Source organism: Symphodus melops (assembly GCF_947650265.1).
Source record: "Symphodus melops genome assembly, chromosome: 14".
NCBI lineage: Eukaryota > Metazoa > Chordata > Actinopteri > Labriformes > Labridae > Symphodus > Symphodus melops.
In genome coordinates this window covers 25,557,997-25,571,154 of record NC_136704.1, presented here as the reverse complement: position 1 = coordinate 25,571,154, position 13,158 = coordinate 25,557,997, and the positions used below count along the sequence as shown (strand labels likewise).

General features: G+C 47.3%; 1 protein-coding gene across 1 annotated transcript in view; it reads left to right on the top strand.

Annotated features, from left to right (window-relative positions):
* LOC306834906 (piezo-type mechanosensitive ion channel component 2-like) overlaps positions 1 to 13,158 on the top strand; it is a 52,574-nt gene that overhangs the window by 19,037 nt on the left and 20,379 nt on the right. The window contains exons 11-28 of the mRNA XM_079361193.1: positions 479 to 864; positions 1,800 to 1,917; positions 2,821 to 3,071; positions 3,168 to 3,316; positions 4,000 to 4,078; positions 4,155 to 4,249; positions 5,055 to 5,254; positions 5,328 to 5,485; positions 6,064 to 6,240; positions 6,331 to 6,444; positions 6,529 to 6,729; positions 6,806 to 7,010; positions 8,736 to 8,837; positions 10,372 to 10,549; positions 10,620 to 10,706; positions 12,521 to 12,677; positions 12,747 to 12,843; positions 12,942 to 13,107. Of these exons, the coding sequence (XP_079217319.1) occupies positions 479 to 864; positions 1,800 to 1,917; positions 2,821 to 3,071; positions 3,168 to 3,316; positions 4,000 to 4,078; positions 4,155 to 4,249; positions 5,055 to 5,254; positions 5,328 to 5,485; positions 6,064 to 6,240; positions 6,331 to 6,444; positions 6,529 to 6,729; positions 6,806 to 7,010; positions 8,736 to 8,837; positions 10,372 to 10,549; positions 10,620 to 10,706; positions 12,521 to 12,677; positions 12,747 to 12,843; positions 12,942 to 13,107 (2,920 nt within the window). The remainder of the gene's footprint in view (positions 1 to 478; positions 865 to 1,799; positions 1,918 to 2,820; positions 3,072 to 3,167; positions 3,317 to 3,999; positions 4,079 to 4,154; positions 4,250 to 5,054; positions 5,255 to 5,327; positions 5,486 to 6,063; positions 6,241 to 6,330; positions 6,445 to 6,528; positions 6,730 to 6,805; positions 7,011 to 8,735; positions 8,838 to 10,371; positions 10,550 to 10,619; positions 10,707 to 12,520; positions 12,678 to 12,746; positions 12,844 to 12,941; positions 13,108 to 13,158) is intronic.

The window sequence follows — 13,158 nt, the reverse complement described above, 5'->3', positions numbered from 1 at the left end:
AGGTGGATCACAGACTTCCTGTCTGACAGGAGGCAGCAGGTGAAGCTGGGACAGCAGGACCATCAGCACTGACTCCCCTCAAGGCTGCGTCCTTTCTCCTCTGCTCTTCTCTCTGCACACTAACAGCTGCACTCACCTGTCTGCCACGCTCCTCACTGGACTCATCTCTGGGGGGGAGGAGTCTGTCTACAGGTGGGAGGCTGACCATCTAGTGAGCTGGTGCAGCTACAACAACCTCAGGCTTAACGCTCTGAAGACAGTGGAGATGAAAAGCAGCCACCCGCACCCCCATCACTTATTTCAGCTACTTCTTTGGAACACATCTCTTCAGGTTACATAACGATGTACAGTAAATCCTCCAACCTCGTTTAACTAATCAATCTTCATCATGATGTACTCATATCAGTTTATAGGTCCAGTTTCTTTTGATCCTGTGTGTTGAAGCTGGTCTGATGGTTCACTCTGTTCCATGCTGTAGACACGTTGGAGACATGTGTGTTTGAAGAAGAAGATTGGGAGGAAGAAGAGGAGAATGAAGAAGAGGTGAGGAAGGAGGAAAGAGCGAGTGCAGCCTCGATGGCGTTCACTTTCCTCCTCAAACAGAGTTACATCTGTGCTCTGATTGCCATGATGGCTTGGTCCATCACATACGTGTCCTGGTTGACATGTATTCTACTGCTTTGGTCCTGTATCCTCTGGATGATGCGAGAGCGGCGACAATACACGCTGATGTCATCTCCCTGGCTGGTTGGTTACGGAAACCTGCTGGTCATCCTGCAGTACGTGTACAGCTTCGCCCCCATCGAGGAAGTTCCTGGACTGTTCCCCCGAAAAGATGATCCCTGCAGAGAGCTCGCCTCAAAGGTACGTTTACTTGTACTACTAATATTACTACCATTTCTTATTCTTCTATTAACAGTAGCTCCTACTGTCCCTTTAAGAAAAGGTTGTTCACTACTTGAGCTCCCTCCTTTACTCCAGCTTGTTATTTCAGCACACCCAGAAACCCTTTTCACACTTTTGGAAATCTCCTGAAAAACACTGGAGATTCCCCGGAGCCTCTGTAAATGTGAACACAACAGCTGAATTTTTCACACAGACTTTTCTTTATTATTATATTTTTGTCAAAAGTCTGAGTGTGCTGACGTGAGAACCATGCAACATATTGTCCAGATAATTCACCTCCAATAGGAGGGGGAGTGTCGGTATGCCACCACTACGATCTCCCTGCACATATTTAAATGCGTTCTGTATATTGTTCTCCATTCTTTTGTGGACGTTTTCACTCTGTTGAATTACATTTATGATGATACATGATAGAAAGACAAACTCTGTAGCACTTTGAGCTTTGCGAATGTAAAATACTCTACAAATAAAATGTATTATTATTATTCTCATTATAGTGTCATAGAGGACTGTTTTTTTACGTCATGTTTTACCTCAGGAAATGTCCCCCCCCGTCCGACAGGGACAGTCTCCAGCTGTGGAGCACATGTCAACAGTGAGGTCGGGAGAATCTCCAGAGCAGTCCTGCTGTCATTATCTAGATATTATCCAGACTGCAGATTGAGTGAAAACAGTGCTTATCACTACTGTTGGCTTGGAAGGCCTCGCACAGGGCAACCAAAAGGTGCCAACATTAGTCTCAAAATTAATTAATTAAATAATAACATTATTAATAATTAACAATCAGTATTTATTTGAAGTCACCCAGCCGATGTCACAATGCAAATACACCAGTAATCACAAACAATATAACACAGTGCTGGATGTAACCCGTCGTTCTGTTTCGGTCACAGTTGTTGTGTCTGCTGAGCTTCTGCCTGCTGCTACGTCAGGCCATGACTGAGAAGACAAACAGACAGACAGACGGACAGATGGACAACCAGATGTCCACCATCACTGTCCACCTGGAGGGTAAGACTCCTGACAGGTGTCATTCTACACAATCACAGTGCACAGGTAATGTGTAAAAAGAGCCTGCTGACTGGTCAGCTGTCTCACTCACAGGTCACCTGTCTCACTCACAGGTCACCTGTCTCACTCACAGGTCACCTGTCTCACTCACAGGTCACCTGTCTCACTCACTGGTCAGCCGTCTCACTCACAGGTCACCTGTCTCACTCACAGGTCACCTGTCTCACTCACAGGTCACCTGTCTCACTCACAGGTCACCTGTCTCACTCACAGGTCACCTGTCTCACTGACTGGTCAGCTGTCTCACTCACTGGTCAGCCGTCTCACTCACTGGTCAGCTGTCTCACTGACTGGTCACCTGTCTCACTCACTGGTCACCTGTCTCACTCACTGGTCACCTGTCTCACTCACAGGTCAGCCGTCTCACTCACAGGTCACCTGTCTCACTCACTGGTCACCCGTCTCACTCACTGGTCACCTGTCTCACTCACAGGTCAGCCGTCTCACTCACTGGTCACCTGTCTCACTCACTGGTCACCTGTCTCACTCACTGGTCACCTGTCTCACTCACTGGTCACCCGTCTCACTCACTGGTCACCTGTCTCACTCACTGGTCACCTGTCTCACTCACTGGTCACCTGTCTCACTCACTGGTCACCCGTCTCACTCACTGGTCACCTGTCTCACTCACTGGTCACCTGTCTCACTCACTGGTCAGCCGTCTCACTCACTGGTCACCTGTCTCACTGACTGGTCAGCTGTCTCACTCACTGGTCACCTGTCTCACTGACTGGTCAGCTGTCTCACTCACTGGTCACCTGTCTCACTCACTGGTCACCTGTCTCACTGACTGGTCACCTGTCTCACTGATTTGTCACCTGTCTTTGGTTCTGTCTTCTGCAGAGGAGCAGAGGGTGGATGAACATCTACGGGAGAAGAAGCAGGAGGAGGTATCGTATGAGGAGGTGCTGCTTCTGCAGGCTGAAGGAGGAGTTCGAATGGAGGCCCTAGTTGCCGTGGTTACCAGGATGTTTATTAAATACTGGATCTACGTTTGTGGAACCATGTTCTTCTTTGTGAGTTTTGAGGGGAAAATGGCCCTTTACAAAGTCATCTACATGGTCATGTTCCTATGCTGCGTCGCCCTCTATCAGGTAACACCTGATCATAATCATTTATACAACAGGTACACGCCTGAGCATTTTAGTCATCATTTATTTTTTTCTCTTCCTGTCTATCTCTCTTTGCAGTTAAACTATGAGCGTTGGCGTGCCTTGCTCAGGGGTTTCTGGGTAGCTGTGGTGGTTTATTCCATGTTGGTTCTTATCCTGGTCTACACCTTTCAGTTCCCCTCATCCCCCCACCTGTGGAGCTACTACACTGGACTCAGCACACACAGGTACATTCAGGTTTAACAGGTACACACAGGTGTAACAGGTACACACAGGTGTAACAGGTACACACAGGTGTAACAGGAACACACAGGTGTAACAGGTACACACAGGTGTAACACACAGGTGTAACACACAGGTGTAACACACAGGTGTAACACACAGGTGTAACAGGAACACACAGGTGTAACAGGTACACACAGGTGTAACAGGTACACACAGGTGTAACACACAGGTGTAACACACAGGTGTAACACACAGGTGTAACACACAGGTGTAACAGGAACACACAGGTGTAACAGGTACACACAGGTGTAACAGGTACACACAGGTGTAACACACAGGTGTAACAGGTACACACAGGTGTAACAGGTACACACAGGTGTAACACACAGGTGTAACAGGTACACACAGGTGTAACACACAGGTGTAACACACAGGTGTAACACATAGGTGTAACAGGTACACACAGGTGTAACACACAGGTGTAACAGGTACACACAGGTGTAACACACAGGTGTAACAGGTACACACAGGTGTAACACACAGGTGTAACACACAGGTGTAACAGGTACACACAGGTGTAACACACAGGTGTAACAGGTACACACAGGTGTAACACATAGGTGTAACAGGTACACACAGGTGTAACACACAGGTGTAACGCGCCATCTGTAATGTGTCTCTGCAGGTTGGAGGACATTGGATTGGAGAAGTTCTCAGTTCCCATCCTCTTCACTAAGATCTTCATCCCAGCTGCGTTCCTTCTGGTACCAAAACCTGTTTTAATTTTCTCTCTGAATAGTATCTGTCTTACATGTTCAATATGTAAGCTTCACTCCCCAGGTGTGCATTGTACACCTGCATTACTTCCATGAACCCTTCCTGCTGCTGACTGACCTGAAGACTGTGGTGGACACACACAACAGCACCATCACCAGGTAACACACAGCATCACCACCAGGTAACACACAGCATCATCACCAGGTAACACACAGCATCATCACCAGGTAACACACGGCATCATCACCAGGTAACACACAGCATCATCACCAGGTAACACACAGCATCATCACCAGGTAACACACAGCATCACCACCAGGTAACACACAGCATCATCACCAGGTAACACACAGCATCATCACCAGGTAACACACAGCATCATCACCAGGTAACACACAGCATCACCAGGTAACACACAGCATCATCACCAGGTAACACACAGCACCATCACCAGGTAACACACAGCATCATCACCAGGTAACACACAGCATCATCACCAGGTAACACACAGCATCATCACCAGGTAACACACAGCATCATCACCAGGTAACACACAGCATCATCACCAGGTAACACACAGCATCATCATCAGGTAACACACAGCATCATCACCAGGTAACACACAGCATCACCACCAGGTAACACACAGCATCATCACCAGGTAACACACAGCATCATCACCAGGTAACACACAGCATCACCACCAGGTAACACACAGCATCATCACCAGGTAACACACAGCATCACCACCAGGTAACACACAGCATCATCACCAGGTAACACACAGCATCATCACCAGGTAACACACAGCATCATCACCAGGTAACACACAGCATCATCACCAGGTAACACACAGCATCATCACCAGGTAACACACAGCAGGTGTTTCTCTGCATGCTCAGTGGAATTTGAAAGTAGTGTAGTAGTGTAAAATGAACAGCAGGAGGCGCTGTCTCTCTGCAGGTTGGTCCATTCTGAAGGCAGCCTTCATGACCTTTCGCTGGGTGGATCTCCTCACGTCCTGAAGGAGGACGAGAGGAGAGGAGACGACAGTGGGACAGAGGAGGAGAAAAAGAAGCAGTGGATAAAGGGAGATGAGAAGGAGGAGCAGGAGGATTACCCCTGCGTGTTTGATGGGGAAACCCTGTCTGACCACCTCACAGGTACACACAGTGACAATCACACTGTGACCCAAGAGTTTGAAATAATAACAGGAAGACACTTTGTTCTTCTCAGTCCTCGTCTCCTGGAGGTTGGTGGTCGATCGCCTCTCTGTTCTCTTCCTGCGCTTCCTCGTCTCCCTGCAGCACCTGCAGCACCTCCTCTGGTGGTTCCTGGAATTACACATCGTTAAGATCGTCTCCTCCTATATCATCTGGGTGTCTGTGAAAGAGGTCAGAGTGTGTGTGTGTGTGTGTGTGTGTGTGTGTGTGTGTGTGTGTGTGTGTGTGTGTGTGTGTGTGTGTGTGTGTGTGTGTGTGTGTGTGTGTGTGTGTGTGTGTGTGTGTGTGTGTGTGTGTGTGTGTGTGTGTGTGTGTGTTTAACCTGTGTGTGTTTAACCTGTCTGTGTGTGTGTGTGTGTTTAACCTGTCTGTGTGTGTGTGTGTGTTTAACCTGTCTGTGTGTGTGTGCACGTGTGTGTGTGTGTGTGTTTAACCTGTGTGTGTGTGTGTGCACGTGTGTGTGTTTAACCTGTCTGTGTGTGTGTGCACGTGTGTGTGTGTGTGTTTAACCTGTCTGTGTGTGTGTGCACGTGTGTGTGTGTGTGTGTGTGCTTAACCTGTGTGTGTGTGTGTGTGTGTGTGTGTGTGTGTGTGTGTGTTTAACCTGTCTGTGTGTGTGTGCACGTGTGTTTAACCTGTGTGTGTGTGTGTGTGTGTGTGTGTGTGTGTGTGTGTGTGCTTAACCTGTGTGTGTGTGTGTGTGTGTGTGTGTGTGTGTGTGTGTGTTGAACCTGTCTGTCTCTCTTCAGGTGTGTGTGTTGAACCTGTTGTTCGTGTTGTGCGTGGCGGTGGCTCTTCCCTGCCGGCGGTGGCGCCCCCTGCTGTCAGGAGTGTGTACAGTCTGGACCTGTGTGCTGGCTGTCTGTAAGATGTTGTACCAGCTCAGTGTAGTTCAGCCAGTGAGATACTCCTCCAACTGCACCACGGTAACCATGGAAACACTTTGTCCCATAACTTACAGTCCTTAAACGACCTCACAGAAACTCAGGTAACAGTGTCACACCTGTTTTCTACAGCCAGGTAACTCCAGCACCGACCTGTCTCACTCTGTTTTGTACTCTGCTCCAGTTGACCCCGCACAGTGGGTGGGGCTTCGCAAGACAGATGGAAACCTGCTTGATTACCTGAGGGTAAGCTGTGACATCACTCACCTTGATCAGACGGTGCTGTAGCACTGTTAGCTCTCTTAGCATTGTGCTAACTTGTCTCTCCAGTATAACCTCATGATGTTAGCGCTGCTAGCCTTCGAGGTGACGGTTTACCGACACCAGGAGCTTTACCGTCTTCGGCATGACCAAGTCCCGCCCTCAACAAGATCTTTGTTTCATGACATCACCAGGCGTCAGTTAGATGACAGCCTGATGAGCTGCGTGAAGTACTTCCTGAACTACTTCTTCTACAAGTTTGGGCTTGAGGTGAGCTTCTCTCATATTAGCTTTAGCTTAGCGTGAAGCCAAAAGTTTAATTTACCCTAACTCTTCTTCTCCTCAGACCTGCTTCCTGTTGGCTGTAAATGTGATTGGTCAACGGATGGATCTGTTTGCTGTATATCAAGCCCTCGGCCTCATCACTGTCCTATCACAGCGCAGCAGGAAGCGCATCAGCTCTGTGTGGCCTAAGTACTGTTATTTCCTGTCAGGGCTGCTGTGTTTCCAGTACCTGGTGTGTATTGGACTACCCCCAGCGACATGCACAGGTACAGACTCACCTGAAGGGTTAATGTGACCTGTACAGGTACAGACTCACCTGGAGGGTTAATGTGACCTGTACAGGTACAGACTCACCTGGAGGGTTAATGTGACCTGTACAGGTACAGACTCACCTGGAGGGTTAATGTGACCTGTACAGGTACAGACTCACCTGGAGGGTTAATGTGACCTGTACAGGTACAGACTCACCTGGAGGGTTAATGTGACCTGTACAGGTACAGACTCACCTGAAGGGTTAATGTGACCTGTACAGGTACAGACTCACCTGAAGGGTTAATGTGACCTGTACAGGTACAGACTCACCTGAAGGGTTAATGTGACCTGTACAGACTCACCTGAAGGGTTAATGTGACCTGTACAGACTCACCTGAAGGGTTAATGTGACCTGTACAGACTCACCTGAAGGGTTAATGTGACCTGTACAGGTACAGACTCACCTGAAGGGTTAATGTGACCTGTACAGGTACAGACTCACCTGAAGGGTTAATGTGACCTGTACAGGTACAGACTCACCTGAAGGGTTAATGTGACCTGTACAGGTACAGACTCACCTGAAGGGTTAATGTGACCTGTACAGGTACAGACTCACCTGAAGGGTTAATGTGACCTGTACAGGTACAGACTCACCTGGAGGGTTAATGTGACCTGTACAGGTACAGACTCACCTGAAGGGTTGATGTGACCTGTACAGGTACAGACTCACCTGAAGGGTTAATGTGACCTGTACAGGTACAGACTCACCTGAAGGGTTAATGTGACCTGTACAGGTACAGACTCACCTGAAGGGTTAATGTGACCTGTACAGGTACAGACTCACCTGAAGGGTTAATGTGACCTGTACAGGTACAGACTCAACTGAAGGGTTAATGTGACCTGTACAGGTACAGACTCACCTGGAGGGTTAATGTGACCTGTACAGACTCACCTGAAGGGTTAATGTGACCTGTACAGGTACAGACTCACCTGGAGGGTTAATGTGACCTGTACAGACTCACCTGAAGGGTTAATGTGACCTGTACAGACTCACCTGAAGGGTTAATGTGACCTGTACAGGTACAGACTCAACTGAAGGGTTAATGTGACCTGTACAGGTACAGACTCACCTGAAGGGTTAATGTGACCTGTACAGACTCACCTGGAGGGTTAATGTGACCTGTACAGACTCACCTGAAGGGTTAATGTGACCTGTACAGACTCACCTGGAGGGTTAATGTGACCTGTACAGACTCACCTGAAGGGTTAATGTGACCTGTACAGACTCACCTGAAGGGTTAATGTGACCTGTACAGGTACAGACTCACCTGAAGGGTTAATGTGACCTGTACAGGTACAGACTCACCTGAAGGGTTAATGTGACCTGTACAGACTCACCTGAAGGGTTAATGTGACCTGTACAGGTACAGACTCACCTGGAGGGTTAATGTGACCTGTACAGACTCACCTGAAGGGTTAATGTGACCTGTACAGGTACAGACTCACCTGGAGGGTTAATGTGACCTGTACAGACTCACCTGAAGGGTTAATGTGACCTGTACAGGTACAGACTCACCTGAAGGGTTAATGTGACCTGTACAGGTACAGACTCACCTGGAGGGTTAATGTGACCTGTACAGACTCACCTGGAGGGTTAATGTGACCTGTACAGACTCACCTGAAGGGTTAATGTGACCTGTACAGGTACAGACTCACCTGTTGACCTGTTCTGTTTTCAGATTACCCCTGGAGACCTCCATCCTCAAACGTGGACTCTAATGTTGTGAAGTGGCTCTTCCTCCCTGATCACCTGACACCACCAAACCCCGTCTTCCTCCTGTGTAAGATCCTCTTCATCATCAGCTTCAGCCTCTAAAGGGTTAACATGTAATCAAAGAGTCAAATCTTTAAATCCCACTTTTGATGAATATGCAGGTCGACAGGAACTTCCCCCATTTTCATGATTTCATTATCAATCAATCAGTCAATCTTTATTTGTAAAGTCAGGTTGACAGGTTCTAGTCCAGGTGTTAGCTAAAGGAGCTGACTCTTCAGAGACCTGCTCATGGTCGTTCATCGCCACCTCATTTTCCCCTGAGACGGGTTTTGGTTTATTATTTTGGTTAGCAGGGGTGAAACTATATCACTTGTTTTTTCAGACCAATCACTGATCAGTGGGCGGGGCCTGACTCCCAGAATCGAAACTTAACGTCTGCCATATTGCTTGAAAGCTAAGCTAACGGGCTCTGTGAAGAACGCTGAGGGGAACCGAGAATGGCAGAAAACTTCAAACTGATGAAGAGGATTTTAAAGGTCTTGTGCTCGAATGTGACCAGACCAGAGCAGGGTCAGACCGGAGCTGGGTCAGACTGGAGCAGGGTCAGACTGGAGCCGGGTCAGACCGGAGCAGGGTCAGACCGGAGCAGGGTCAGACCGGAGCAGGGTCAGACTGGAGCAGGGTCAGACCGTAGTCGGGTCAGACCGTAGTCGGGTCAGACCGGAGCCGGGTCAGACCGGAGCAGGGTCAGACCGGAGCCGGGTCAGACCGGAGCAGGGTCAGACCGGAGCAGGGTCAGACCGGAGCCGGGTCAGACTGGAGCAGGGTCAGACTGGAGCCGGGTCAGACCGGAGCCGGGTCAGACCGGAGCAGGGTCAGACCGGAGCAGGGTCAGACTGGAGCCGGGTCAGACCGGAGCCGGGTCAGACTGGTGCTGTCTCTGTGTGTTTATGGACACAGACAGAGAGTCCGTTTGTTGCCAGGAGTTCTAAGATAACGATTCCTTCTGGAAGAAATGTCAGTCGAGGAAACGTCCGTATGTGTTGTAGTAAAGTTCTGGCGCTGCTCGGCTGGTCCAAGTTTACCAGTTTGACTTCAGTGTTGTAATAACAGAACAAAACGTTGATGTGCAAAAAGTGTTTGAATAAAAAGGATGTTTAAACATATTTTGTCCCCCATGATGACGATTCTGACGTCAAGTCAGAGTTTCATGTTAATTTCACAACTCAGATACTCTTTTTTCCCACACCATGTGAATGCACCATGAAGTCCTCTAATTCAGCGGGAGTGGCCTGCGGTGCAGTGCATTCTGGGAGTTGTTTCATCCACATGAGCCAAAAAGACACTTTCTGCCTTTTCTGGATCAAGAAGACTCCAACTTTAAAAAAAAATCACATTTCCATGAACGGATATGAAGAATGAGAATACAGATTCATATGTGTGACGTGTCCCTTTAAATGCATCAGATATGAAATCATAACATTTAGCTTTTCATTTTCTACATTGAAGTGGATTTAAAAGTGACCACATAAAATATCAAATCAGCAAAAAACATTTAGAGTTTATTCACAGTGTTGATTTTTTTCCTGACTGCTCAGACGACTTCATGCTCCTCCTCGGAGCCTCCCTGCAGCTGCACGTGTTTGAAGAGGAGCTGGAGGCGTCCGTTCAGCTCCTCGCAGGAGACAACTGTGAGCTGGATGAAGATGAAGGACAGGTGTGTGATCCAATTAGACAGCTTCATCTCAGTACCGCCCCTGACTTCATGATGTGCAGGTAAACGCCGTCCTGTCTGTCGACCTGTTTGCATGTTTCTCTGTCTGACCCCTGATCTCTGGCTGTGCAGGTCTTATCTGGACATGATGAAGGTGATCATCTTCAGTTACATGTTCTGGTTTGTCCTCACTGTCATCTTCATCACTGGGACCACCAGGTGAGTAACATAAAGGGTTACTCTAATCTGAGGCTCAAGCACAGACACGTTTTGAAAAGTTCCACTCGATATTTAGTATTTTACAGTTCAGCATCAGCAGCTGTTCATGAACATGATTAAAAGCAAGGCACCTCATTCTGCATGTAGAGGAGACAGCTGACCTTCTCTCTCTGTAAAGCTGATTCTGCTCTTACCTTATCGCCCAGGTGTCTATGTGTGGGAAACACTGTCCTGTTCCAAGAGTACACTTAACATTAAACTGGCTAAACTCATACCTGTCAAATCGCACTTAGAATGTCCATATAAATAAATATGAAATAATATGAAATAAAAAACATAATTTCATTATTAAAAGCTTGTAAAACAGGCGTGCCTCAAGGCTCCATCTTAGGACCGTTGTTATTCAGCATCTAAATCAACGATCTCCCATCTGCATGTGATGGCGTGGAGGCCTTGATGTATGCTGATGACACGGCCCTGCACACATTTGCTGTTATGCTAATGTCTGCAGGACCGTAGCTGATGTTGCAGCCAAACTGTCCTGTGCAATGGACAGAATAGCAACATGACTGCATGACTCTTGCCTAACATTTAACATTGATGGCCTAACATATCGGTAAATGGTCAAATAATAAAAAATGTGGAAGAGGTTAAACATCTAGCCGTCATATTGGATCCAACACTGACCTTCAACAAGCCTGTAAAAAAAACTAAATCAAAGTTTAATCCCATCAGATGCTCCACTCAGACATCTATGATGTTTTTAAATGATCCTCTCCCATTTCTCCTTCTAGATTGCATTTTGGTCTCAGACAAACGAGTCAACAATCTATTCAAAATGTGCACAAACAAGCTCTGAAAATATTTGACAGACCATTGTCACACCCTCGCTCCATACAAAATGTTAAATCTGGAAAATGTTATTCTTTTTCAAATATCCGGGTGTTCTTCAAAATAATACAGAACGCTGCTCCCCCTCAGAGCTCTGCTCTGAAATCACCTGCAGAACCACAAGGTCCACCACTAGGGGGGAGTGTAGAGTCCTCAAGAGAGGATCAGAAAAGATTGGAACCCTCCATGAACTAAACGTACAGACTTTTCTCACGACACATTAAGAAATGGATTTTAAAGAACCAATCATGCTCACATTAGTTTTATTCTCCTGCAGGTGTTTCCTCTTAATATTCAGTGTTTTAACTTTAACGATGCAAACATCATTTTAAACATAACCTTTGTGTGGAGTCTGAGCACATGTGCATTTTGAATCTATATGTTTTATTGTGTGTGTATTCTGTGTTGACCTGCTCAGACACTGCAGATGGAAATTAGCAAACTGCTATAATCTGGTACGAAGAGATTTATTTTTGGCCTTTTATGAGTTTATTTGATAGTGATAGAGGACAGAGTCGGAAATCAGGGAGAGAGAGAGGGGAGGGACATGCGGGAAAGGAGCCACAGGCCAGAGTCGGCCGCCCGCGTTGAGGACGATAGCCTCCATACATGGGGACGCACGCACTAACCACTGCGCCCCTACGAAGCATCTTTTCTCTGACAAGTGTACTTCCTGTTCTCCGATCAGTATGTTCCAGTTACCTGGTGACAAGTGTACTTCCTGTTCTCCGATCACTATGTTCCAGTTACCTGGTGACAAGTGTACTTCCTGTTCTCCGATCAGTATGTTCCAGTTACCTGGTGACAAGTGTACTTCCTGTTCTCCGATCACTATGTTCCGTACAGTTACTTCTTGATAGGGTTCGATCCCCAGCTGCTGCGGTGTGTCCTTCAGTAACTCTGTGTTTTCCCTTTTGTTTCAGGATCAGTATCTTCTGTATGGGTTACCTGGTGGCCTGTTTCTACTTCCTGCTGGTGGGTGGAGACTTGCTACTAAAACCAGTCCGATCCATCCTGTTGTACTGGGACTGTCTGATTGGTTACAATGTGTTCGTCATTACCATGAAGAATATTCTGTCGGTGAGTTTATTCATTGTCCAATCATCATTGTTTATTTATGTGGAAACTAAGTGATATTGTGTGTCTCAGATCCTGGCCTGTGGCTTCATTAAGTCGTTGGTTGTGAACCACTGTTGGCTCATTCAGCTCTTCAGTTTGGCCTGCACCATCAAAGGATACACCAAACGTACGCAACCCTTCTTTCTTTTTCTTCATCTGTCTGTCTATCTACCCGTCTGTCTTCCTGTGTTGTTCACATGTTTATGTTTGTGTAACTTGGTGCAGCTGAGCAGCAGAGCAGTAAACAGTGTGAGTTGCCGAGCGATGAGGCAGGGATCATCTGGGACGGTGTATGTTTCTGTTTCCTGTTACTGCAGAGACGAGTCTTTAGGAGCAACTACTTCCTGTTTGTGGTCCTGGACCTGCAACACACACAACTGCTGGCCTCCAGGTACACACACACACACAAACACACACATTTACACACACATTGACACGCATC